This window comes from Electrona antarctica (assembly GCF_951216825.1).
Source record: "Electrona antarctica genome assembly, chromosome: 24".
Taxonomy (NCBI): domain Eukaryota; kingdom Metazoa; phylum Chordata; class Actinopteri; order Myctophiformes; family Myctophidae; genus Electrona; species Electrona antarctica.
This window is the reverse complement of record NC_136803.1, coordinates 8,496,408-8,524,025: the sequence shown is the minus strand read 5'-3', so window position 1 is coordinate 8,524,025 and position 27,618 is coordinate 8,496,408. Positions and strand designations below refer to the sequence as shown.

At 45.7% G+C, this 27,618-nt stretch overlaps 1 protein-coding gene across 2 annotated transcripts; it reads left to right on the top strand.

The window, feature by feature from the left end:
• The first annotated feature begins 11,917 nt into the window (after positions 1–11,917).
• On the top strand, positions 11,918–27,368 carry hsf2bp (heat shock transcription factor 2 binding protein). 2 transcript variants are annotated; one of them, XM_079495125.1, is made up of 9 exons: positions 11,918–12,027; positions 16,796–16,943; positions 17,440–17,543; positions 19,856–20,005; positions 20,679–20,826; positions 22,674–22,791; positions 23,457–23,560; positions 26,262–26,470; positions 26,774–27,368. In XM_079495125.1, the coding sequence occupies exons 1-9, from the start codon at positions 11,971–11,973 to the stop codon at positions 26,837–26,839; spliced, it is 1,104 nt and encodes a 367-aa protein (XP_079351251.1). In that variant the 5' UTR covers positions 11,918–11,970; the 3' UTR covers positions 26,840–27,368. The 2 variants fall into 2 exon arrangements, with proteins under 2 accessions (XP_079351251.1, XP_079351250.1); XM_079495124.1 differs by having other exon boundaries at positions 26,229–26,470.
• Positions 27,369–27,618: the final 250 nt, after the last annotated feature.

Sequence of the window (27,618 nt, the reverse complement as noted above, 5' to 3'; positions counted from 1 at the left end):
CTGCATGTTTTTTGTGAGGATACCTACCCTAGGGGACACGGGGAGAACATGTGAGGGTACCTACCCTAGGGGACACGGGGGAGAACACGTGAGGGTACCTACCCTAGGGGACACGGGGAGAACATGTGAGGGTACCTACCCTAGGGGACACGGGGGAGAACACGTGAGGGTACCTACCCTAGGGGACACGGGGAGAACATGTGAGGGTACCTACCCTAGGGGACACGGGGAGAACATGTGAGGGTACCTACCCTAGGGGACATGGGGAGAACATGTGAGGGTACCTACCCTAGGGGACACGGAGAGAACATGTGAGGGTACCTACCCTAGGGGACACGGGGAGAACATGTGAGGGTACCTACCCTAGGGGACACGGGGAGAACATGTGAGGGTACCTACCCTAGGGGACACGGGGAGAACACGTGAGGGTACCTACCCTAGGGGACACGGGGAGAACACGTGAGGGTACCTACCCTAGGGGACACGGGGAGAACATGTGAGGGTACCTACCCTAGGAGACACGGGGAGAACATGTGAGGGTACCTACCCTAGGGGACACGGGGAGAACACGTGAGGGTACCTACCCTAGGGGACACGGGGAGAACACGTGAGGGTACCTACCCTAGGGGACACGGGGTCAAAAAAAAAAAAAGCCTGGAGGAAACGCATCGACCGCTCTGGTCTAGAAGTGGGAGGAGTCAACCCTTCCGGGTGGGCGTCGCTCCATATGATTTGACGTAGCGCTGCACTGGGGGGAGGGGCTGACGGACAGATCGGTGAGATCCAATCAGGGCGTGCACAAATCTCAGCCGCGCCTCCAGACCCGCCCCGCCCCTCCCGCCCCGCCTCTCCCGCCCCTCCAGATCCGCCCCTCCAGACCCGCCCCGCCCCTCCAGACCCGCCCCGCCCCTCCAGACCCGCCCCTCCAGACCCGCCCCTCCAGACCCGCCCCTCCCGCCCCGCCCCTCCCTATCAGACTAGAACAGTCTGATAGTCTGAATTGTTTTTTCCTAAAGCACGTCATGTTGACATGACGTGCTTTAGAGATCACGGCTTCGAGGGTGACCCTGGAACCTGCCAAGGGACCCCAACCTACAGGTCATGACCCTGTGACCCTGGAACCGGCCAAGGGACCCCAACCCACAGGTCATGACCCTGTGACCCTGGAACCTGCCAAGGGACCCCAACCCACAGGTCATGACCCTGTGACCCTGGAACCTGCCAAGGGACCCCAACCCACAGGTCATGACTCTGTGACCCTGGAACCTGCCAAGGGACCCCAACCCACAGGTCATGACCCTGGAACCTGCCAAGGGACCCCAACCCACAGGTCATGACCCTGGAACCTGCCAAGGGACCCCAACCCACAGGTCATGACTCTGTGACCCTGGAACCTGCCAAGGGACTCCAACCCACAGGTCATGACCCTGTGACCCTGGAACCTGCCAAGGGACCCCAACCCACAGGTCATGACCCCGTGACCCTGGAACCTGCCAAGGGACCCCAACCCACAGGTCATGACCCTGTGACCCTGGAACCTGCCAAGGGACCCCAAACCACAGGTCATGACCCTGTGACCCTGGAACCTGCCAAGGGACCCCAACCCACAGGTCATGACCCTGTGACCCTGGAACCTGCCAAGGGACCCCAACCCACAGGTCATGACCCTGTGACCCTGGAACCTGCCAAGGGACCCCAACCCACAGGTCATGACCCTGTGACCCTGGAACCTGCCAAGGGACCCCAACCCACAGGTCATGACCCTGTGACCCTGGAACCTGCCAAGGGACCCCAACCCACAGGTCATGACCCTGGAACCTGCCAAGGGATCCCAACCCACAGGTCATGACCCTGTGACCCTGGAACCTGCCAAGGGACCCCAACCCACAGGTCATGACCCTGTGACCCTGGAACCTGCCAAGTTACCCCAACCCACAGGTCATGACCCTGTGACCCTGGAACCTGCCAAGTTACCCCAACCCACAGGTCATGACCCTGGAACCTGCCAAGGGACCCCAACCCACAGGTCATGACTCTGTGACCCTGGAACCTGCCAAGGGACCCCAACCCACAGGTCATGACCCTGAGACCCTGGAACCTGCCAAGGGACCCCAACCTACAGGTCATGACCCTGTGACCCTGGAACCTGCCAAGGGACCCCAACCCACAGGTCATGACCCTGTGACCCTGGAACCTGCCAAGGGACCCCAAACCACAGGTCATGACCCTGTGACCCTGGAACCTGCCAAGGGACCCCAACCCACAGGTCACTTGGTGACTGGTGTGTGAGCAGCGTTAAATACACTTACAGCGGTGTGTATTTATTTACACACCTCTCTCTCTCTCTCTCTCTCTGTCTCTCTGTCTCTCTCTCTCTCTCTCTCTTCAGTCCAATGGAGGCTCTCCTACATAGACTTTTATTGGCTTCAGTCCAATGGAGGCTCTCCTACATAGACTTCTATTGGATTCAGTCCAATGGAGGCTCTCCTACATATACTTCTATTGGTGAAGAGTGACAAAGTCCTGGACCGGAAGTAGGCAGAAATGGAATGGATTGGACTCAGGCAACGGCCCAGCTTTAATGATCTTAAATCCCTTTATTTTAGATTGTTTTTTTTAGTAATAGTACAACAAACATTACAGAGACTTTAGTTGTCACTGTACAATACTTTAAAACAGTCGTCATGTTGCACACATTGCCTACAGATTGCTGATATTTGTGCCGCCCCTCGTTGAAAACAATGTATTTCCAACTCCAGCTTGTCTCTCTCCATCCAGGCTGCATGAACAGCGTGTTCTGCCCCCTCAGTGACGTAACTCTGTCTTACTCTATGGCTCTGGCCTCAATGACGTAACTCTGTCTTACTCTATGGCTCTGGCCTCAATGACGTAACTCTGTCTACTCTATGGCTCTGGCCTCAATGACGTAACTCTGTCTACTATATGGCTCTGGCCTCAATGGCGTAACTCTGTCTACTCTATGGCTCTGGCCTCAATGACGTAACTCTGTCTACTCTATGGCTCTGGCCTCAATGACGTAACTCTGTCTACTATATGGCTCTGGCCTCAATGGCGTAACTCTGTCTACTCTATGGCTCTGGCCTCAATGACGTAACTCTGTCTACTATATGGCTCTGGCCTCAATGGCGTAACTCTGTCTACTCTATGGCTCTGGCCTCAATGACGTAACTCTGTCTACTCTATGGCTCTGGCCTCAATGACGTAACTCTGTCTACTATATGGCTCTGGCCTCAATGGCGTAACTCTGTCTACTCTATGGCTCTGGCCTCAATGACGTAACTCTGTCTACTATATGGCTCTGGCCTCAATGGCGTAACTCTGTCTACTCTATGGCTCTGGCCTCAATGACGTAACTCTGTCTACTCTATGGCTCTGGCCTCAATGACGTAACTCTGTCTACTCTATGGCTCTGGCCTCAATGACGTAACTCTGTCTACTATATGGCTCTGGCCTCAATGACGTAACTCTGTCTACTATATGGCTCTGGCCTCAATGACGTAACTCTGTCTACTCTATGGCTCTGGCCTCAATGACGTAACTCTGTCTACTCTATGGCTCTGGCCTCAATGACGTAACTCTGTCTACTCTATGGCTCTGGCCTCAATGGCGTAACTCTGTCTACTCTATGGCTCTGGCCTCAATGACGTAACTCTGTCTACTCTATGGCTCTGGCCTCAATGACGTAACTCTGTCTACTATATAGTTCTGCCCTCAGTGACGTAACTCTGTCTACTCTATGGCCCTGGCCTCAATGACGTAACTCTGTCTACTATATGGCTCTGGCCTCAATGACGTAACTCTGTCTACTCTATGGCTCTGGCCTCAATGACGTAACTCTGTCTACTCTATGGCTCTGGCCTCAATGACGTAACTCTGTCTACTCTATGGCTCTGGCCTCAATGACGTAACTGTCTACTATATGGCTCTGGCCTCAATGACGTAACTCTGTCTACTCTATGGCCCTGGCCTCAATGACGTAACTCTGTCTACTCTATGGCTCTGGCCTCAATGACGTAACTCTGTCTACTCTATGGCTCTGGCCTCAATGACGTAACTCTGGCTACTCTATGGCTCTGGCCTCAATGACGTAACTGTCTACTATATGGCTCTGGCCTCAATGACGTAACTATGTCTACTCTATGGCTCTGGCGTAGCGCTGGCTGCACAATGTAACAGGAAAACAACAGCAGTTCTCTGCCTGTCTATCTCACTAACCTGTCTATCTGCCTGTCTATCTCACTAACCTGTCTATCTGCCTGTCTATCTGATGCCTGTCTATCTCACTAACCTGGCTACCTGCCTGTCTATCTGCCTGTCTATCTCACTAACCTGTCTATCTGCCTGTCTATCTCACTAACCTGTCTATCTGATGCCTGTCTATCTCACTAACCTGTCTATCTGCCTGTCTATCTCACTAACCTGTCTATCTGCCTGTCTATCTCACTAACCTGTCTATCTGCCTGTCTATCTCACTAACCTGTCTATCTGCCTGTCTATCTCACTAACCTGTCTATCTGCCTGTCTATCTCACTAACCTGTCTATCTGCCTGTCTATCTCACTAACCTGTCTATCTGCCTGTCTATCTCACTAACCTGTCTCTCTGCCTGTCTATCTCACTAACCTGTCTATCTGCCTGTCTATCTCACTAACCTGTCTATCTGCCTGTCTATCTCACTAACCTGTCTATCTGCCTGTCTATCTCACTAACCTGTCTATCTGCCTGTCTATCTCACTAACCTGTCTATCTGCCTGTCTATCTCACTCTCAAAGCTTGTTCACATTTCACACTTTATTTGATTTAACACTTTAGTGAAATTGCACACTTCATTGGAGCGACCTCATTGGCTGCTGCAGTTCATTGGAGCGACCTCATTGGCTGCTGCAGTTCATTGGAGCGACCTCATTGGCTGCTGCAGTTCATTGGAGCGACTTCATTGGCTGCTGCAGTTCATTGGAGCGACCTCATTAGCTGCTGCAGTTCATTGGAGTGACCTCATTGGCTGCTGCAGTTCATTGGAGTGACCTCATTGGCTGTTGCAGTTCGTTGGCGCGACCTCATTTGCTGTTGCAGTTCGCTGGCGCGACCTCATTGGCTGTTGCAGTTCGTCTCCAACAAAGGCACTTTGTTGGAGACGGCACTTCACTGACTACTACTAATTTTGCCTAGTAGACTATTGGCCAATCACAGACTACTACTAGTAGTGCCTATAGTAGACTAGTGGCCAATCACAGCATGTCTTTTCCAGGACTTTATATTGGCATGAGAAAACGAACGTTTACATTGCCTCTGATTGGCCAACCGAACAACGTCCCCTTCCGTTCTGATTGGCCAACCGAACAACGTACACTTCCGTTCTGATTGGCCAACCGAACAACGTACACTTCCGTTCTGATTGGCCAGAAGTGAAGGTGGATTTTAACCTGAAGTGAAGGTGGATTTTAACCTGAAGTGAAGGTGGATTTTAACCTGAAGTGAAGGTGGATTTTAACCTGAAGTGAAGGTGGATTTTAACCTGAAGTGAAGGTGGATTTTTCACCGGAAGTGAAGGTGGATTTTCACCGGAAGTGAAGGTGGATTTTAACCTGAAGTGAAGGTAGATTTTTTTCACCGGAAGTGAAGGTGGATTTCCACCGGAAGTTAAGATGACTTTTCTGACTGATTTTAAACAGTCCAGACATAAAGCGTTTGGCTATTCTTACAGTATTTCTATTTATACATTTTGTAATAACGATGTGTATATGAATGTAAAACACAAGACCTTATTGGTCAATTGGTAAATAACAATTCAATGTTTTTCTCCCATATCATTTCAGTGAAAATTACGTTTCAATTACTTTAAAATTGAACACACAGTCAATCAGCCTTGGGACATTATCTAAAACGATTATGAATGATTCACAGATAATCTTTTTCTTTTAAATTATTACCCAGGTCTGTTTTGTACAGTTTCTGTTCTGACTGAACTTTATTGAATGTTGATTGTTCATACATCACTGCATGACGTAAACAGGATCAAAGGCCCGTTCACATTCGTCACGGAACTGAATTCATTTATTTCCTAATAAGATTTCTTAATAGATTGGATAATGAAAGAGCCTTTTGTGGTTCACCCTTTTTACATATGAATTTGTAAGACAAAATCCAACTTGCTGAAATGCAAAGGAAGGAACTGACTCCACAACATCCACCAACATTCAAACATATATCATTGTATTTAAATAACATAAATTCTGTTTTGTTTCGTCATATCTATAATAATTATGCTTTTATTCTAATTATTGCCATAATGAGTTTATACTGCCTGTTTTAAAACAGTCATTTATTTATAGGTTTGATTTTCCTTAACTTAATTGTGACGTTAGTTAGCATGTGTAGCTTTGTGTATTATTTGTCCCCAGAACTTACACACTGTATTTGAAAAGGTTTGTTTGAACACACACGCACACTGTACTTTATGTAACACACACACACACACACACACACACACACACACACACACACACACACACACAGTTTTCTAGAGCCTGGAGTATATCTTTTTTCATACTTCTTGTTCTGCACGAGGGTCGGAACCACACTGAGTTTAACTGTCATTTAGTTATATTCATAATATATTATTGTTATCCCACACCAGATACTCTCTTATTTAATGATTATTATAGAGGAAGAAAAATACAAACCAAAGTTGTGACTGATTTTCAATGAAGCATTTATATTGATGTGTGTTGGAGTGTTTTTCAGCTTTTATCACTGAAACTTTATAACTAGCGATAGTTTAGTTTACAGCTGTCACACTTTATAACTAGCTATAGTTTATACTCGGCAGGTTTCTGGACAGTGTGGATCTATCAGCGATGACTAGAACATGTCCTACTAGTTCCTACTGTAGTCTCTGTTTACACTCTTAGAATGTATTCTAATATAAAGCAGTCTCTGTTTACACTCTTAGAATGTATTCTAATATAAAGCCGTCCAACACATTATTTCACAATGTGTTTGACGGTTGTTTTTAGGGGAGCAAAATTGGGCACAGCTGTACGGGGGGGGTGGACACACAATTAAACATTAACTTATTTTATAAATCAATCTAAGACAGGGAATGCTGCGGACAGATGGAAATGCAAAAGAAAGGAAAAATCACACCCGTGTGAAGCGAGGGGCGCTCTTATCATGTCGATTTGCTCGTCCACATAATGACGTACATTCTCCATTCATTGTCAATGGAGGGGATAGCGCCCCCTATAGGAGGGGCTAGCGCCCTATAAATCTACACTAATAGCTGAATATAGGAGGGGCTAGGGCCCTATAAATCTACACTATAGCTGAATATAGGAGGGTCTAGCGCCCTATAAATCTACACTATAGCTGAATATGGGAGGGGCTAGCGCCCTATAAATCTACACTATAGCTGAATATAGGAGGGGCTAGGGCCCTATAAATCTACACTATAGCTGAATATAGGCGGGGCTAGGGCCCTATAAATCTACACTATAGCTGAATATAGGAGGGGCTAGTGCCCTATAAATCTACACTAATAGCTGAATATAGGAGGGGCTATGGCCCTATAAATCTACACTATAGCTGAATATAGGAGGGGCTAGGGCCCTATAAATCTACCCTAGCTGAATATAGGAGGGGCTAGCGCCCTATAGATCTACACTATAGCTGAATATAGGAGGGGCTAAAGATCAGCTGAAAATGTACAAGATCCCCCTTGATTTCTTACGGTTGTAGTTTTTCTGCAGTCATGCCGTCTGTCTGCACAGAATGTACCAAAGCTTTGGGCCTTATGCCAGTCCCCCCCCCCCCCCCCACACACACACTGCCTTGGAAAACACCAACACTTCTAGAATGGCCTCACATGTACAAACTAAGCACTATTTCTGTACAGTCTAATAAGTCACTTTTCTATAAGAATGTCTGTCTGCACTTCTGTCGTTTTCCAATAAACGTCATCACTGGTCGACGGCCTGTCTGTGTCTAATTGTCTCGAAGGCAGGGAGGGTTCTTCAACAGAGGGTCTGGGACCCCTAGGGGGTCCTCCTTAGAGATAGAGGGTCTGGGACCCCCAGGGGGTCCTCCTTAGAGATAGAGGGTCTGGGACCCCCATGGGGTCCTCCTTAGAGACTGTGGGCAGTATTATGTTTGGCCACTCAGAATAGCCAAATGGCATTGATCACGCCTCCAGGTCTTAAGTTAAGTAATAAGACCTGGTACTTAAGACACGCATAATACTGCCCAGATGGTCTGGGACCCCCAGGGGGTCCCCTTTAGAGACAGAGGGTCTGGGACCCCTATGGGGTCCCCCTTAGAGACAGAGGGTCTGGGACCCCCCGGGGCGTCCCCCTTAGAGACAGAGGGTCTGGGGCCCCTAGGGGGTCCCCCTTAGAGACAGAGGGTCTGGGACCCCTAGGGGGTCCTCCTTAGAGACAGGGTCTGGGACCCCTAGGGGGTCCTCCTTAGAGACAGAGGGGATGGGACCCCTAGGGACAGAGGGTCTGGGGCCCTTAGGGGGTCCCCCTTAGAGACGGAGGGTCTGGGGCCCCTAGGGGGTCCCCCTTAGAGACAGAGGGTCTGGGGCCCCTAGGGGGTCCCCCTTAGAGACAGAGGGTCTGGGACCCCTAGGGGGTCCTCCTTAGAGACAGAAGGTCTGGGACCCCTAGGGGGTCCTCCTTAGAGACAGAGGGGATGGGACCCCTAGGGACAGAGGGTCTGGGGCCCCTAGGGGGTCCCCCTTAGAGACAGAGGGTCTGGGACCCCTAGGGGGTCCCCCTTAGAGACAGAGGGTCTGGGACCCCTAGGGGGTCCTCCTTAGAGACAGAGGGGATGGGACCCCTAGGGGGTCCTCCTTAGAGACAGAGGGTCTGGGGCCCCTAGGGGGTCCTCCTTAGAGACAGAGGGTCTGGGGCCCCTAGGGGGTCCTCCTTAGAGATACCACAGGGGGGGGGGACTTATTTTATTTTACTTTTTACATTAACAACTTGATCTCACATGAACTCAGATTAATTTGTAACATTGACGCCAGTGATCTGATTATTATTATTATTATTATTATTATTATTATTATTATTAGTAGTAGTAGTAGCAGTAGTAGCAGCAGCAGCAGCAGCAGTATTATCTATTATTATTATTAGTAGTAGTAATAATAATATGATTTCTCCTCATTTTACAGCTCAGTTTACAATATATATGCAAAATATAGGCTTTGCTGCCACTCTGTGGTGATAACTGCACATTACACAATTGTTGCAGTATTCCACAAAGCTTGTTTTAAAGCAATAATAAACTATAACGATGAATCTACAGCGTTTATAATGAGAGACACTAACTATTATAATTTTTATAGTTTTATAAGTTCCTAAACATCATCAATAATCAGTATTGTAGCTGTTGAAAGGTTTTATACGTTATCAAAAGCAGAAATGTCTGTTGTTTTCATCGAGTTATAAATAAAGGTTGTTTAGCGCTGAAGTAAACCAGATTCTGGTTGAAGTTTCCGGTGTGTTACATTGAAATCGGTGACCTATCGAATTCTGTGACTGCTAGCCTGCTAGCTAGCTTTTCAAATGATGTAAAAACGAAAAAGTCCTACATTTGATGAAATGAAATGAAATGAAATCTATATTTACCCAGGGTATCTGGGCTAAGCTCAAGAACTTGTTTCCAGCCAGGCCCTGCTCATAGAACACATTTCATCGTAGTGGTTGATGCCTTGTTCAAGGGCATTTCAGCGGTGGTAATTTTAACGTGTCGGACGGCTGGTTCGAACTGGGAACCTTCCGGTATCTAGACCGCGCCGCTATCCGTTCGGCCACCGCTGCCACTGATGTAGAAACTGTTCTTTATTTCAACACATCCAACTATTAGTAGCCTAATTAATTACACAATTAATGGACTGTCCTTTAAAACAACGATAACCCTTAATAATAGCTATAAAGATAAAACAAGGATAACAATAACTTAAGCTAATGCTCACTGACTTCTAGCGTCCCGTGGTGTATGGAACATGTAGTTTTTAGAGGCTCAGAATGTAGTTCTCCTAGCGTCCCGTGGTGTATGGAACATGTAGTTTTAGAGGCTCAGAATGTAGTTCTTCTAGCGTCTCGTTGTGTATGGAACATGTCGTTTTTAGAGGCTCAGAATGTAGTTCTCCTAGCGTCCCGTGGTGTATGGAACATGTAGTTTTTAGAGGCTAGAATGTAGTTCTCCTAGCGTCCCGTGGTGTATGGAACATGTCGTTTTTAGAGGCTAGAATGTAGTTCTCCTAGCGTCCCGTGGTGTATGGAACATGTAGTTCTTAAGTGTAGTCCTTATGGAAAAACGGAAGTTCTCACGTGGCGTTTGATGTGAAACTTGACACTGAAACTTGGTTTTATTGTGAAGAGAAAACGGAAGTGCTCACGTGGTTCCTTAAGGTGTAACGTGACGCAGCTAGCAGCACGTCAACATGATGCTCTGTTCTGACAGACTTATAAACCTTTCAACAGTTATAATAGTTATTATTGATGATGTTTATGAACTTATAAAACTATAAACATTATAATAGTTAGTGTCTCTCATTATAAACGCTGTAGATTCATCGCTAAAGTTTATTATTGCTTTAAAACAAGCCTTTGTGGTTAAACTGCAACATGTATTGTGTCGTTATCACCACAGAGTGGCAGCAAAGCCTATATTTTGCCTATATATTGTAAACTGAGCTGTAAAATGAGGAGAAATGATTTTGGCAGTGCTTTGTAGTTAGTTAGTTACTTCTACTACTACTACTACTACTACTACTACTACTACTACTACTACTACTACTACTACTACTACTACTACTGTGAATAATAATAATAATAATAATAATAATAATAATAATAATAATAATAATACTAATACTAATAATAATAATAATACTAATAATACTAATACTAATACTAATATTAATACTACTACTACTACTACTTTGAATAATAATAATAATAATAATATTAATATTAATACTACTACTAATACTACTACTAGTACTACTACTACTGCGAATAATAATAATAATAAATAATAATAATAATAATAATAATAATGTAGATTTTAACATATATATTGTAGAAACTAGTGCCATATTGCTCCACACTCTATGCAAATATTCTTTCCTAGTTGTGTCATTATTAAGATTGTAAGTTGATACATGGAGTTAAAGAATTGTTGGAATCCGTTTTGTGCATTATTTCCATTTATACATGTGTGTTTCATGTATCTGGAAATGTGACATTATAACCATGCAGCTGTCTACATAGTAACACAGCTATAAAGACAGGGATTATTGGTTTATTTTCACAGAAAACACCATTCCATTCCAATAAAGCCCAAATCTCGCCACTTGCTCACTCACACTCGGTCATTATAAACGCTGTAGGCCTATATTCATAGTTAAAATGTATTATTGCTTTAAAACAGCTTTGACGGTACACACACACACACACACACACGCACACGCACACACACACACACACACACACACACACACACACACACACACACACACACACACACACACACACACACACACACACACACACACACACACGTTGCAGTCTGCAACTGTGTGTGTGTGTAATGTGCAGTTATCACCACAGAGTGGCAGCAAAGCCTATATTTTGTCTATATATTGTAAACAGCTGTAAAATGAGGAGAAGTGTTTTTGGCACTCATTTCGGCAGGTCACGGGGAAATTGGTGACCTGCTGAAATATGTGCCAATGGTGTAGTGACAATCATAAAATGTCAGTGACCGAACGTTTGTTTATTATCAGAGTTGAACTAGCTGTGTGAATTGTATGTATTCAGGCCTCCTAAAGACCTCCATGTAACCTTATGTGAAGTCCACAAAGATGGTCACACATTTCGCCAGGTCACCATTGCCACCGTAACACTCGTGGCTGCAGGTAAAGTTTTAAATCAACAGCATGGCCGCCGCTGCTCCACAACAACACACCACCTCAGACTGTAGTCCTGAAGGAAAGGTAAACACATGTTGTGATGAATTGAAAGTGGAGGACCCTCATGGAAACACGTCTTTTTCTGGTTTTATCCTCGTAGCAGTTTGTGTTGACCTGTTTGTACTTTCACTGAACTGAACCCATTCTGTGAATTACATGTTCAATCAATGATTCCACTATAGTGGTTTATTTCAGCCCTTTCACATCAAAGGAAAGGTCCAAAATATGTGTTAATGGGGGGAGTTTGAGCCACGGACCACCATTTGATGACATTTAGCCTCTCAGACCCATTTGAGCCACGGACCACCATTTGATGACATTTAGCCTCTCAGACCCATTACTAAAGAATATTTTGTTATCGTTGGATCAGATTAGATTTAGTCCACAATTCCATGCTGTGTTGATGTTGGTACCATTAGGAGAGATAACATGGTGTTGGTACTATTAGGAGAGATAACATGATGTTGGTACGTACCATTAGGAGAGATAACATGGTGTTGGTACCATTAGGAGAGAACATGATGTTGGTACCATTAGGAGAGATAACATGATGTTGGTACCATTAGGAGATATAACATGGTGTTGGTACCATTAGGAGAGATTACATGGTGTTGGTACCATTAGGAGAGATAACATGATGTTGGTACCATTAGGAGAGATAACATGATGTTGGTACCATTAGGAGAGATAACATGATGTTGGTACCATTAGGAGAGATAACATGATGTTGGGGTACCATTAGGAGAGATAACATGATGTTGGTACCATTAGGAGAGATAACATGGTGTTGGTACCATTAGGAGAGATAACATGGTGTTGGTACCATTAGGAGAGATAACATGATGTTGGTACCATTAGGAGAGATAACATGATGTTGGCACCATTAGGAGAGATAACATGATGTTGGTACCATTAGGAGAGATAACATGATGTTGGTACCATTAGGAGAGATAACATGATGTTGGCACCATTAGGAGAGATAACATGATGTTGGTACCATTAGGAGAGATAACATGATGTTGGCACCATTAGGAGAGATAACATGATGTTGGCACGTACCATTAGGAGAGATAACATGGTGTTGGTACCATTAGGAGAGATAACATGATGTTGGTACCATTAGGAGATATAACATGGTGTTGGTACCATTAGGAGAGATTACATGATGTTGGTACGTACCATTAGGAGAGATAACATGGTGTTGGTACCATTAGGAGAGATAACATGATGTTGGTACCATTAGGAGAGATAACATGATGTTGGTACCATTAGGAGATATAACATGGTGTTGGTACCATTAGGAGAGATTACATGGTGTTGGTACCATTAGGAGAGATAACATGATGTTGGTACCATTAGGAGAGATAACATGATGTTGGTACCATTAGGAGAGTTAACATGATGTTGGTACCATTAGGAGAGATAACATGATGTTTGTACCATTAGGAGAGATAACATGGTGTTGGTACCATTAGGAGAGATAACATGATGTTGGCACCATTAGGAGAGTTAACATGATGTTGGTACCATTAGGAGAGATAACATGATGTTGGCACCATTAGGAGAGATAACATGATGTTGGCACCATTAGGAGAGATAAACAGGCAAACGTTGATCAAAATAACAATTCTTCTACATTCTCTAATGGTGTAGACTTCTTGTAAATGCAGATGCTTATTACCACCGCGGCTCAGTGACGTCATGTTGTAGTTTTAGTAAAAACAGAGAGATGTGTTTGGGTGAGCGGTGAGTCTCTTACCACCGTGGCTCAGTGACGTCATGTTGTAGTTTTAGTAAAAACAGAGAGCCGTGACCACCGCATGTTGTAATCATGTTGTCATGTTGTAGTTTTCGGTGGTCACCTTAGTAAGCGACTGCGGTGTTTCAGGGGTAGAGTTGCCGGTTGGGAACTGGAAGGTTACCAGTTCGATCCCAGGCTCCCCAAAGTGTCCTTGAGCAAGTCTTTCCCTAGTGGGTCTGATCGAGTGTAGCTACTGGGACGTAAGTCGGGACTTGATCACCCCGGCTGGGTCACCTGAGTGAGGGGTATGATGTTCGCGAGACCCGAAACCCTGATGACCTTGGGATACATCACTGAGGATACGTCCCAGTTGCATCCATGCGATTTATTTTTGTTCTGAACCCCTAATTGCTCCCGATGTGCAGGTTATTATTATGTATGGTTATCCAGGGTTAGATGAGGTCAGTGTCGTGACCTTCATATATGGAGATGGCCGTGTATGGTGGCGTGACATGTGGAGGCGTGACCATATATGGAGGTGTGTGATGTCACGAGGCGTGACCAGATATGGAGGCGTGATGTGACAAATGGAAATGCAGGTTTTTTTGTCTGTCACTGAGCAAATCGGCATATGATGTTACCGGATGATATGATATCACGATGATGTAAGATGATAAGGGTTGGTAAAGTGCCCCTCACTTCACACAGGTGTGATGTCTTTCCTTATTACTGTGTGAGAGTGCAATCATTCAGTCCACTAAACTAGCAACTCAAAGCAAGGGTTGAATACCAGCCATTTACCATTTTGGCAAATCGTTTGGGGGTTCAACAGTTCAACCCACACGTTTAGCAGTGTTACTAAGTCCAGGAATGTCCGATCCCTACATCCTGTACCTCGTTGTAAAGGTGACTAATCAACGATTAAAATGATATAAGATACAATACCTATTGGTATTATTAAATAATGGACCAAAGTTACGTTTCCGAAGTTTATATTCTTTCAGAGCGAACGTTTTAAAACTCAAATATTTGCTTCTGGTGGGTCCCTGGAACTACATTATTTTCAGATGGGGGTCGGCGGCCATGAAAAAAAAGAAATCTGACATTTTTCTGAAAACTGTCATGACTTAGAAGACATTTGTAGAATCTGGTGTCAGTCCTGAATGGGTTTACACTGGATCCTGTGCTGAATGGGTTTACACTGGATCCTGTCCTGAATGGGTTTACACTGGATCCTGTGCTGTGTCAGTCCTGAATGGGTTTACACTGGATCCTGTCCTGAATGGGTTTACACTGGATCCTGTGCTGTGTCAGTCCTGAATGGGTTTACACTGGATCCTGTGCTGTGTCAGTCCTGAATGGGTTTACACTGGATCCTGTGCTGAATGGGTTTACACTGGATCCTGTGCTGAATGGGTTTACACTGGATCCTGTCCTGAATGGGTTTACACTGGATCCTGTCCTGAATGGGTTTACACTGGATCCTGTGCTGTGTAGTCCTGAATGGGTTTACACGGGATCATGTGCTGAATGGGTTTACACGGGATCCTGTGCTGTGTAGTCCTGAATGGGTTTACACTGGATCCTGTGCTGTGTAGTCCTGAATGGGTTTACACTGGATCCTGTGCTGTGTTCAGTGTGATCGTAGGCAGTGTTTGTGTTACAGGGTGGTTTAGTGATAGTAGGCAGTGTTGTTTTCGTTGACTAAAACAACTAAGAGAAAAAATGTTCGTCGACTACCTTTTTTCACTGACAAAAACTAAATGGAAACGAAATGAAAACTAAGCTATGATGACTAAAACTAAGACTAAATATAAGTGGACAAGAGATCCAGTATAAGTCATTTTACAATTGGTTGCATGCTGAAAATAGCAGATCTACAAGCTCACAACGCGTCGCGCTGCAAGCTTGTAGATCGGCTATTTTCAGCAAGTGTAAAAACAGCCATTACGATGGCATAAAGTCTAGTCGACTAAAACTGTAGATTTAGTGGACTAAAATCTTATGACATGTAGTCGACTAAAACTAGACTAACACTAAAACATTCCAGGTGACTAAAATGTAACTAAAACTAAATGAAAACTATTCAAGATACTATGACTAAAACTAAAATCAAAATTTGCTGCCAAAAACAACACTGATCGTGGGCTGTGTTTCAGGATGGAAGCCAGGACGGTTTGGGAGATTAATCGGCAAACACATCAGTATCGGACGATTTTAGTTGTTTTTAGATTCATCGTCTGTCTTTACAGATAAACAAGCCCAAAGTAACAGCTTGAACAGATACAAGCTCACAATATTAAATATAAAGGTATTAAAGTTAAATCTGACTTGCCTAAGCCTGCAGTGCAGAAACCCTGTTGTATTTGTATTCATGTATTTCTCAGAATGGACAACATTATTATAATTTTTCAGTACAGAATGAGATCGACATCGGTAATATCGGTTATCGGCCATAACAGCAATTAATTATATCGGATATCGATATCGGCCAAAATGTCTCATCGGCACATCCCTACTTATTTGTGTTTCAGGATGGAAGCCAGGATGGTTTAGTGATCGTAGGATGTGTTGTCTGTGTTTCAGGATGGAAGCCAGGACGGTTTAGTGATCGTAGGATGTGTTCTCTGTGTTTCAGGATGGAAGCCAGGACGGTTTAGTGATCGTAGGATGTGTTCTCTGTGTTTCAGGATGGAAGCCAGGACAGTTTAGTGATCGTAGGATGTGTTCTCTGTGTTTCAGGATGGAAGCCAGGACGGTTTAGTGATCGTAGGATGTGTTCTCTGTGTTTCAGGATGGAAGCCAGGACGGTTTAGTGATCGTAGGATGTGTTCTCTGTGTTTCAGGATGGAAGCCAGGACGGTTTAGTGATCGTAGGATGTGTTCTCTGTGTTTCAGGATGGAAGCCAGGACGGTTTAGTGATCGTAGGATGTGTTCTCTGTGTTTCAGGATGGAAGCCAGGACGGTTTAGTGATCGTAGGATGTGTTCTCTGTGTTTCAGGATGGAAGCCAGGACAGTTTAGTGATCGTAGGATGTGTCTGTGTTTCAGGATGGAAGCCAGGACGGTTTTGTCTTGGTGAGGAAACGAGACTTGGAGAGGTTAAGGTCAGAGGTCATGCAGCTCCGTGACTCTCTGCCCAGACTGGTTCACAGAGACGTCAACAGGATGCTGAGGAGAGCTCGCGCTACTAAGAAAAGTAAGATGTTAACAGGATGCTGAGGAGAGCACGCGCTACCAAGAAATGTACGATAAGAAAAAGGAGTCATGATATCGTTTTTATAATTGTGTGCGTGCGTGCGTGCGTGCGTGCGTGCGTGCGTGCATGCGTGCGTGCGTGTGTGTGTTGTACGACCTTACAGGCGAATGCAAAGGCTCAACTTATGTAACTTAGATATCACTTTATGTAGACATACTGTAGCACTCTACAGTGTATACTCATAGTTTCATTATATAAATATTCTACTGCTAGACAGATGTGAGGTTCTCAGCTTACTTATGATTCTTCATGACAATTCTTTTATGTATTTGATGTATTACGTTGTGTTGTTCTTGCTTACTGTAAATTACTCTGGATTAAGAGCATCTGCTAAATGCCTAAATTGTAATGTGCGTGCGTGTGTGTGTGTCTGTGTGCGTGTGCGTGCCATGTGTGTGCCATGTGTGTGTGTGTGTGCGTGCGTGCGTGTGTGCAGAGATGGAATTTAAATTCCAGGATCTGGACAGACTGAAACAGGAGTGTCTTCACCTGAGCTCCAGACTGGAGACGATGCAGAGCGAGTGTCAGAAAGAACGAGAGGTGAGTTAGAACCACGTCAGAGACTCAACCAGAGAACTGACCATAACCTAATTACTAACTAACCCTAACTACTAACTAACCCTAACTACTAACTACCCCTAACTACTAACTAACCTAACCCTGACCATATGCACACCGCGGCCATCTTGATGTACAAGTTAATGGCAGGTTGGTAATATAACTAGGTGGAGCTTCCCATTGACAGCCCATACATCCAGGTTGGTAATATAACTAGGTGGAGCTTCACATTGACAGCCCATACATCCAAACTCACCAACATTGCAGCTGTACGAAAAGCTTGAATTATCCTCTTTTCTATCGAGGACGTGCATCGAGGACCTCCCTAGGGAGACGCCCGAGAGGCATCCTAACCAGATGCCGAGAGGCATCCTAACCAGACGCCCGAGAGGCATCCTAACCAGATGCCCGAGAGGCATCCTAACCAGACTCCCCGAACCACCTAAGCTGGCTCTTTTCCAGGCGAGGAAGCAGCGACTCTACTCCGAGTCTCTTCTGGCCACAATATGCGTTGAGAGATAATAGTAGTGTCAAGTATAGTCCACTTTGACAACAGTCATATATTATGATAACTCGGTTCAGTCCATTGCACACTAAGTCCATTTGACATTATAAAGAATCCAGGATGCTGGAAAAGGGGACGGGAAGAAGCATAATGCTTATCGAGCTCTACATAGAATAGAAATACATAAATGATTATATCACACGTCAAAATACATCACATTCATACGACACACCCTCCCACACGTGACCCTTAGTGTTTTATTTAGCTGCCAGGGGCAGGTGGGCAACCCTTAGTGTTTTATTTAGCTTCCAGGGGCAGGTGGGTAACCCGTAGTGTGTTATTTAGCTGCCAGGGGCAGGTGGGCAACCCTTAGTGTTTTATTTAGCTGCCAGGGGCAGGTGGGCAACCCTTAGTGTTTTATTTAGCTGCCAGGGCCAGGTGGGCGACCCTTAGTGTTTTATTTAGCTGCCAGGGCCAGGTGGGCGACCCTTAGTGTTTTATTTAGCTGCCAGGGGCAGGTGGGCAACCCTTAGTGTTTTATTTAGCTGCCTAGAGCAAAAATGTCAGAGGTGAAATCGACAGTAAATATGAAATAAATGCTTAAACATGTAGCTATGTGTAATGTTAGAGTCCACAGAAGACATGTAAATATGAAATAAATGCTTAAACATGTAGCTAGGTGTAATGTTAGAGACCACAGAAGACATGTAAATATGAAATAAATGCTTAAACATGTAGCTAGGTGTAATGTTAGAGACCACAGAAGACATGTCAATATGAAATAAATGCTTAAACATGTAGCTAGGTGTAATGTTAGAGACCACAGAAGACATGCAAATATGAAATAAATGCTTAAACATGTAGCAAGGTGTAATGTTAGAGACCACAGAAGACATGTAAATATGAAATAAATGCTTAAACATGTAGCTAGGTGTAATGTTAGAGTCCACAGAAGACATGTAAATATGAAATAAATGCTTAAACATGTAGCTAGGTGTAATGTTAGAGACCACAGAAGTGAACCTTTCAAGTCTGTTTTCTCAACTCGCTGTTTTCTCTGCAAGACATTACTCTATAAGCCATATCTCCAAAACTGGTGGGTCAAACTGAACAACCAATATGTCCATTTGAAGCTATGATTCCCTGCTTTCACAAAACAACAAATCCAATGACCCGGTCAGAAAGGGTCACAGTAATGGGCTAAACCAAGTATACTAGTACATTTTGACACGAGTCGTATATAATGGGCAACAAAACGGTTTCAGTGTTCGTCCCAGTGGTGTGATGTTGTCCTGTTCATGATGTACATGTTGTGTTGTACATGTTTCAGGGGAAGAATGAACAGTACATGATGTGTACTACAGTACTACTGCTGTGTTGTACATCATGTTGTACTGGTTTCAGGGGAAGCTGGTTCTCAGGTTGTGTTGTACTGGTTTCAGGGGAAGCTGGTTCTCAGGTTGTGTTGTACTGGTTTCAGGGGAAGCTGGTTCTCATGTTGTGTTGTGTTGTACTGGTTTCAGGGGAAGCTGGTTCTCAGGTTGTGTTGTACTGGTTTCAGGGGAAGCTGGTTCTCATGTTGTGTTGTACTGGTTTCAGGGGAAGCTGGTTCGCAGGTTGTGTTGTACTGGTTTCAGGGGAAGCTGGTTCTCATGTTGTGCTGTACTGGTTTCAGGGGAAGCTGGTTCTCAGGTTGTGTTGTACTGGTTTCAGGGGAAGCTGGTTCTCAGGTTGTGTTGTACTGGTTTCAGGGGAAGCTGGTTCTCAGGTTGTGTTGTACTGGTTTCAGGGGAAGCTGGTTCTCAGGGACCAGCTGTGGGAGAGCAGAGAGCAGCTGCAGCAGCAGGCTGAGTTCTGTGTGGGTCTGGGAGCGTCCACCGTTACCCTGCTGTGGAGCGTGTCTGGGAAGGAGGAGGCCGTGGCGGACATCCTGAATGATGTGAGTATTAATGAAGGAGGAGGCCGTGGCGGACATCCTGAATGATGTGAGTATTAATGAAGGAGGAGGCCGTGGCTGACATCCTGAATGATGTGAGTATTAGTGAAGGAGGAGGCCGTGGCTGACATCCTGAATGATGTGAGTATTAGTGAAGGAGGAGGCCGTGGCTGACATCCTGAATGATGTGAGTATTAATGAACATCTGGAGCGTCTGTGATGTCAGTATGAACATCTGGAGCGTCTGTGATGTCAGTATGCACATCTGGGGTGCAGTGTTGTTTTTAGTCGTCACATTTTAGTCGTTGGTTTAGTTTTAGTCGACTAAATGTAATAAGATTTTAGTCAACTAAATCTACAGTTGATTTAGTCGACTAAAATGTATTTTGGCGGGCCTTGAATTTGTATTTGGCCGCGGATCCCCATCTAAAAATATGTTGTTCCAGGGACCCCCCCCCCCACCATGCAGAAGCAAAGATTTGAGTTTAAAACTCTGAAAGAGTATATTCAAAGATTTGCAGCACATTTTCACGATTTAAAAAAATAGCAGATCTACAAGCTCGTAGCGTGGCACCGAGTGCCGCGCTACAAGCTTGTAGGTCTGCTAAAAAGTATAACATAATGCTTGAAACACCAAAAGGGGTTTAAAGGTAAACTGTGTGTTTTGACGTTTCAGGGTAAACTGCAGTCCTTCCTGAGCGTCGCGGGACAGACTCTGGAGAGCTTCGTCAGGTCTCTGGACGAGGAGAAGAAGGCAGAGACGCTTCAGGAGCAGAACTCTCCCGAGCTGCAGTTTGTCCTGGCGGTGGCCGGAGTCATCGCCAGTAGGTGACACACACACACACAGGGCCCACACACTCCCCGTGTCCCCTAGGGTAGGTACCCTCACATGTTCTCCCCGTGTCCCCTAGGGTAGGTACCCTCACATGTTCTTCCCGTGTCCCCTAGGGTAGGTACCCTCACATGTTCTCCCCGTGTCCCCTAGGGTAGGTACCCTCACATGTTCTCCCCGTGTCCCCTAGGGTAGGTACCCTCACATGTTCTCCACGTGTCCCCTAGGGTAGGTACCCTCACATGTTCTCCCCGTGTCCCATAGGGTAGGTACCCTCACAAAAAACATGCAGTAATCCTGGTCTCTATACTGCCTCCGCCTGGCCAGCCGGGGCGCCTGATGGAGGGGAAAGGAACTGGTCGGAATAACGTGTTCCTTCCACGCGCTACATCCGGCCGGGGAAACTCTCCCCTGTCAAGTGAAAAGAAGCACCTTGGACTCCTCATGCATAGAAGGAAGCATGAGGCCAGTCCGCCCCCCCCCCCCCCCCAGGTTGGCAGAGGAAGTGTAGCATTAGATAATTGACACCGGGTGAAAAAATGGGTTGCAAAATCGTGGGATAAAAATGATAAAAAATTAAAAACAAATAGTTTGAGAACCACTGTGCTAAATGGAACAGAGCCTTCATTAGTATCATTAACACTGACTCTGTTTGACCAGAATGGAACAGAGCCTTCATTAGCGTCATTAACACTGACTCTGTTTGACCAGAATGGAACAGAGCCTTCATTAGCGTCATTAACACTGACTCTGTTTGACCAGAATGGAACAGAGCCTTCATTAGCGTCATTAACACTGACTCTGTTTGACCAGAATGGAACAGAGCCTTCATTAGCGTCATTAACACTGACTCTGTTTGACCAGAATGGAACAGAGCCTTCATTAGCGTCATTAACACTGACTCTGTTTGACCAGAATGGAACAGAGCCTTCATTAGCGTCATTAACACTGACTCTGTTTGACCAGAATGGAACAGAGCCTTCATTAGCATCATTAACACTGACTCTGTTTGACCAGAATGGAACAGAGCCTTCATTAGCGTCATTAACACTGACTCTGTTTGACCAGAATGGAACAGAGCCTTCATTAGCGTCATTAACACTGACTCTGTTTGACCAGAATGGAACAGAGCCTTCATTAGCATCATTAACACTGACTCTGTTTGACCAGAATGGAACAGAGCCTTCATTAGTATCATTAACACTGACTCTGTTTGACCAGAATGGAACAGAGCCTTCATTAGCGTCATTAACACTGACTCTGTTTGACCAGAATGGAACAGAGCCTTCATTAGCGTCATTAACACTGACTCTGTTTGACCAGAATGGAACAGAGCCTTCATTAGCGTCATTAACACTGACTCTGTTTGACCAGAATGGAACAGAGCCTTCATTAGTGTCATTAACACTGACTCTGTTTGACCAGAATGGAACAGAGCCTTCATTAGCATCATTAACACTGACTCTGTTTGACCAGAATGGAACAGAGCCTTCATTAGCATCATTAACACTGACTCTGTTTGACCAGAATGGAACAGAGCCTTCATTCGTATCATTAACACTGACTCTGTTTGACCAGAATGGAACAGAGCCTTCATTAGCGTCATTGGTAACGAGGAATTAAAGTAAAGAGGCCTGATTTATTTTCAAATAGCTGCTGTGCATTCAGTAAAATTCATGTTGGTTTTTATAATTACACCTGTTTATAACTGTACACCTGTTTGCTTCCAAACTCGTCATAATGTATTTTTATTTGCCAGTGTCTCTGTGATTCAAACCATACTATTTACATTAATAATTGTGCCCCCCCCCCCACACCCTCCCCCTTTTACCCAATCAGATATTGCGGCTGTGACATGTGGGCGGGATTACTTGTCCAGTGGCGCTCCGGTCCTTCTAGACACCCTCATGCAGCTTCTGATGACCATGAAGTCTGGAGTCTGTCCTCGTCTCAAAGTGTAAGATAAGATAAGATAACTGACCTGGAGTCTGTCCTCATCTCACTGTGTAAGATAAGATAAGATAACTGACCTGGAGTCTGTCCTCGTCTCACTGTGTAAGATAAGATAAGATAACTGACCTGGAGTCTGTCCTCGTCTCACTGTGTAAGATAACACTGTGTCCAGGTTGATGCTCTGTACATGTGTGTGTCCAGGTTGATGCTCTGTACATGTGTGTGTGTCCAGGTTGATGCTCTGTACATGTGTGTGTGTGTGTGTCCAGGTTGATGCTCTGTACATGTGTGTGTGTGTCCAGGTTGATGCTCTGTATGTGTGTGTGTCCAGGCTGATGCTCTGTACATGTGTGTGTCCAGGCTGATGCTCTGTACATGTGTGTGTGTCCAGGTTGATGCTCTGTACATGTGTGTGTGTGTGTGTGTGTCCAGGCTGATGCTCTGTACATGTGTGTGTGTGTGTCCAGGCTGATGCTCTGTATGTGTGTGTGTGTGTGTGTGTGTGTGTCCAGGCTGATGCTCTGTACGTGTGTGTGTGTGTGTGTGTGTGTGTGTGTGTGTGTGTGTGTGTGTGTGTGTGTGTGTGTGTGTGTGTGTGTGTGTGTGTGTGTGTGTGTGTGTGTGTGTGTGTGTGTGTGTGTGTGTGTGTGTGTGTGTGTGTGTGTCCAGGTTGATGCTCATGGCTCTGTACAACGTCAGCATCAGCGTTAAGGGTCTCAAGTACATCAGCGAGAGTCCAGGACTTCTGGACCTGATCTGGACCCTGTTGGAAGGTCAGTAACACGCTGCGTCTCCTCCAGTCTCTCTCTCTCTCTCTCTAGACAGTAACCTGGTGTCTATCTCTCTCTAGACAGTAACCTGGTGTCTCTCTCTCTCTAGACAGTAACCTGGTGTCTCTCTCTCTCTCTCTCTAGACAGTAACCTGGTGTCTCTCTCTCTCTAGACAGTAACCTGGTGTCTCTCTCTCTCTAGACAGTAACCTGGTGTCTCTCTCTCTCTCTCTCTAGACAGTAACAGGGTGTCTCTCTCTCTCTCTAGACAGTAACCTGGTGTCTCTCTCTCTCTAGACAGTAACCTGGTGTCTCTCTCTCTCTCTCTAGACAGTAACAGGGTGTCTCTCTCTCCCCTCAGACAGTGAGTGGGAGGTGTCTCTCTCTCTAGACAGTAACCTGGTGTGTCTCTCTCTCTCTAGACAGTAACCTGGTGTGTCTCTCTCTCTCTAGACAGTAACCTGGTGTCTCTCTCTCTCTCTCTCTAGACAGTAACCGGGTGTCTCTCTCTCTCTCTCTAGACAGTAACCTGGTGTCTCTCTCTCTCTCTAGACAGTAACCTGGTGTCTCTCTCTCTCTCTCTAGACAGTAACCGGGTGTCTCTCTCTCTCTCTCTAGACAGTAACCTGGTGTCTCTCTCTCTCTCTCTAGACAGTAACCTGGTGTCTCTCTCTCTCTCTCTAGACAGTAACCTGGTGTCTCTCTCTCTCTCTCTCTCTAGACAGTAACCGGGTCTCTCTCTCTCTCTCTAGACAGTAACCTGGTGTCTCTCTCTCTCTCTCTCTCTCTAGACAGTAACCTGGTGTCTCTCTCTCTCTCTCTAGACAGTAACCTGGTGTCTCTCTCTCTCTCTCTAGACAGTAACCTGGTGTCTCTCTCTCTCTCTCTCCAGACAGTAACCGGGTGTCTCTCTCTCTCTCTAGACAGTAACCTGGTGTCTCTCTCTCTCTCTCTAGACAGTAACCGGGTGTCTCTCTCTCTCTCTCTAGACAGTAACCTGGTGTCTCTCTCTCTCTCTCTCTAGACAGTAACCTGGTGTCTCTCTCTCTCTCTCTAGACAGTAACCTGGTGTCTCTCTCTCTCTCTAGACAGTAACCTGGTGTCTCTCTCTCTCTCTCTCTAGACAGTAACCTGGTGTCTCTCTCTCTCTCTCTAGACAGTAACCTGGTGTCTCTCTCTCTCTCTCTCTCTCTAGACAGTAACCTGGTGTCTCTCTCTCTCTCTAGACATTAACCTGGTGTCTCTCTCTCTCTCTCTCTAGACAGTAACCTGATGTCTCTCTCTCTCTCTAGACAGTAACCTGGTGTCTCTCTCTCTCTCTCTCTAGACAGTAACCTGGTGTCTCTCTCTCTCTAGACAGTAACCTGGTGTCTCTCTCTCTCTCTAGACAGTAACCTGGTGTCTCTCTCTCTCTAGACAGTAACCTGGTGTCTCTCTCTCTCTCTAGACAGTAACCTGGTGTCTCTCTCTCTCTAGACAGTAACCTGGTCTCTCTCTCTCTCTCTCTCTCTCTCTAGACAGTAACAGGGTGTCTCTCTCTCTAGACAGTAACCTGGTGTCTCTCTCTCTCTCTAGACAGTAACCTGGTGTCTCTTTCTCTCTCTAGACAGTAACCTGGTGTCTCTCTCTCTCTCTAGACAGTAACCTGGTGTCTCTCTCTCTCTAGACAGTAACAGGGTGTCTCTCTCTCTAGACAGTAACCTGGTGTCTCTCTCTCTCTAGACAGTAACCTGGTGTCTCTTTCTCTCTCTAGACAGTAACCTGGTGTCTCTCTCTCTCTCTCTCTCTAGACAGTAACCTGGTGTCTCTCTCTCTCTCTCTAGACAGTAACCTGGTGTCTCTCTCTCTCTCTCTCTCGACAGTAACCTGGTGTCTCTCTCTCTCTCTCTCTCTCTAGACAGTGACCTGGTGTCTCTCTCTCTCTAGACAGTAACCTGGTGTCTCTCTCTCTCTCTCTAGACAGTAACCTGGTGTGTCTCTCTCTCTCTAGACAGTAACCTGGTGTCTCTCTCTCTCTCTCTCTAGACAGTAACCTGGTGTCTCTCTCTCTCTCTAGACAGTAACCTGGTGTCTCTCTCTCTCTAGACAGTAACCTGGTGTCTCTCTCCCCCTCAGACAGTGAGTGGGAGGTGTCTCTTTCTCTCTCTAGACAGTAACCTGGTGTCTCTCTCTCTAGACAGTAACTGGGTGTCTCTCTCTCTCTCTCTAGACAGTAACCTGGTGTCTCTCTCTCTCTCTCTAGACAGTAACCTGGTGTCTCTCTCTCTCTCTAGACAGTAACCTGGTGTCTCTCTCTCTCTCTAGACAGTAACCTGGTGTCTCTCTCTCTCTCTCTAGACAGTAACCTGGTGTCTCTCTCTCTCTCTAGACAGTAAGCTGGTGTCTCTCTCTCTCTCTCTCTCTCTAGACAGTAACCTGGTGTCTCTCTCTCTCTCTCTAGACAGTAACCTGGTGTCTCTCTCTCTCTAGACAGTAACCTGGTGTCTTGCTCTCTCTAGACAGTAACCTGGTGTCTCTCTCTCTCTCTCTCTAGACAGTAACCTGGTGTCTCTCTCTCTCTCTAGACAGTAACATGGTGTCTCTCTCTCTCTCTCTAGACAGTAACCTGGTGTCTCTCTCTCTCTCTCTCTCTAGACAGTAACCGGGTGTCTCTCTCTCTCTCTCTCTCTAGACAGTAACCGGGTGTCTCTCTCTCCCCCTCCAGACAGCCAATGGGAGGTGTGTGTGAACGCGCTCCGCCTCCTCCAGTCTCTGCTGCTAGAGAAGGACGTGGTGTCCATGTTGGGCCCCCAGGCTCTGCTGGAGGCCGGGCGTGTGCAGCGCGTCAGAGAGCTGAGCTTCAGCCGCCAGCCCGCCCTAAAAGACAGAGCCCTGGAGACCCTGCAGGACCTGCAGGCTCTGATGGAGACACAGGTACGCACACACACACACACACACACACACACACACGCACACACACATGCGCACACGCACACACGCACGCACACACGCACACGCACGCACACGCACGCACACAGACACACACCTCCATCCTCCCTGGATCCACAGGTCAGTCAGACACACACCTCCATCCTCCCTGGATCCACAGGTCAGTCAGACACACACCTCCATCCTCCCTGGATCCACAGGTCAGTCAGTGGTGTAAAAAACCTAAGTAAAAAGTATTGAACGTCACAGAGAAACCCTGCTGTGGTTCCATGTCCATCCCATCCCCAGGAGGATCCATGTCCATCCCATCCCCAGGAGGATCCATGTCCATCCCATCCCCAGGAGGATCGCTGACCAGATGGACAGAGAGCATCAGTCTGAGCCTGACCCCCTGGACCCCCTGTATCTCATTATAAATCAGTCTGAGCCTGGCCAGCTGTTAGGACCCCTGTGCCAGCTGTTAGGACCCCCCCCCACTGGCCGTAACACAAGACTACAGTGTTATTTCATGTTAAATAAAGCTTTATTTCAAGGTAATGTTAATATTAATATATTAATATATTTGTTATAATGACCAGCTAAAAGCAGGTCACTGCTGTTTACTATAGTTCATTGTAGGGTATTGACTCTACCATCCACTTGAGTTAGATCATACATGATCATACATTTGAAATTAAATAACATTTTTACTTTCCAGGATTCCAATTGAAAAATAGCCAAAAATCAGGATTTCACTTCAAATAATAGCAAACTTGTCATTAGCCGTCGACTCCTCAGGTGACGTACAGTACTCTGTTCCTGATAGTTCTACAATGTGGTTCTGAAACACTATTACATACTGTTTACTTTCATCTGCAATGTGCATACATGTAGTGTACATTAAATACTGTTTACTTTCATCTGCAATGTGCATACATGTAGTGTACATTAAATACTGTTTACTACTCATCTGCAATGTGCATACATGTAGTGTACATTAAATACTGTTTACTACTCATCTGCAATGTGCATACATGTAGTGTACATTAAATACTGTTTACTACTCATCTGCAATGTACATACATGTAGTGTACATTACATACTGTTTACTACTCATCTGCAATGTACATACATGTAGTGTACATTAAATACTG

Bases quoted from the DNA above. Each gene is read 5' to 3' on its own strand.
- hsf2bp (XM_079495124.1), top strand. From the start codon at position 11,971: ATGGCCGCCGCTGCTCCACAACAACACACCACCTCAGACTGTAGTCCT. The intron at 12,028-16,795 runs GTAAACACATGT...TCTGTGTTTCAG, and splicing joins ACTGTAGTCCTGAAGGAAAG to GATGGAAGCCAGGACGGTTT. The intron at 20,827-22,673 runs GTAGGTGACACA...TTACCCAATCAG, and splicing joins GGTGGCCGGAGTCATCGCCA to ATATTGCGGCTGTGACATGT.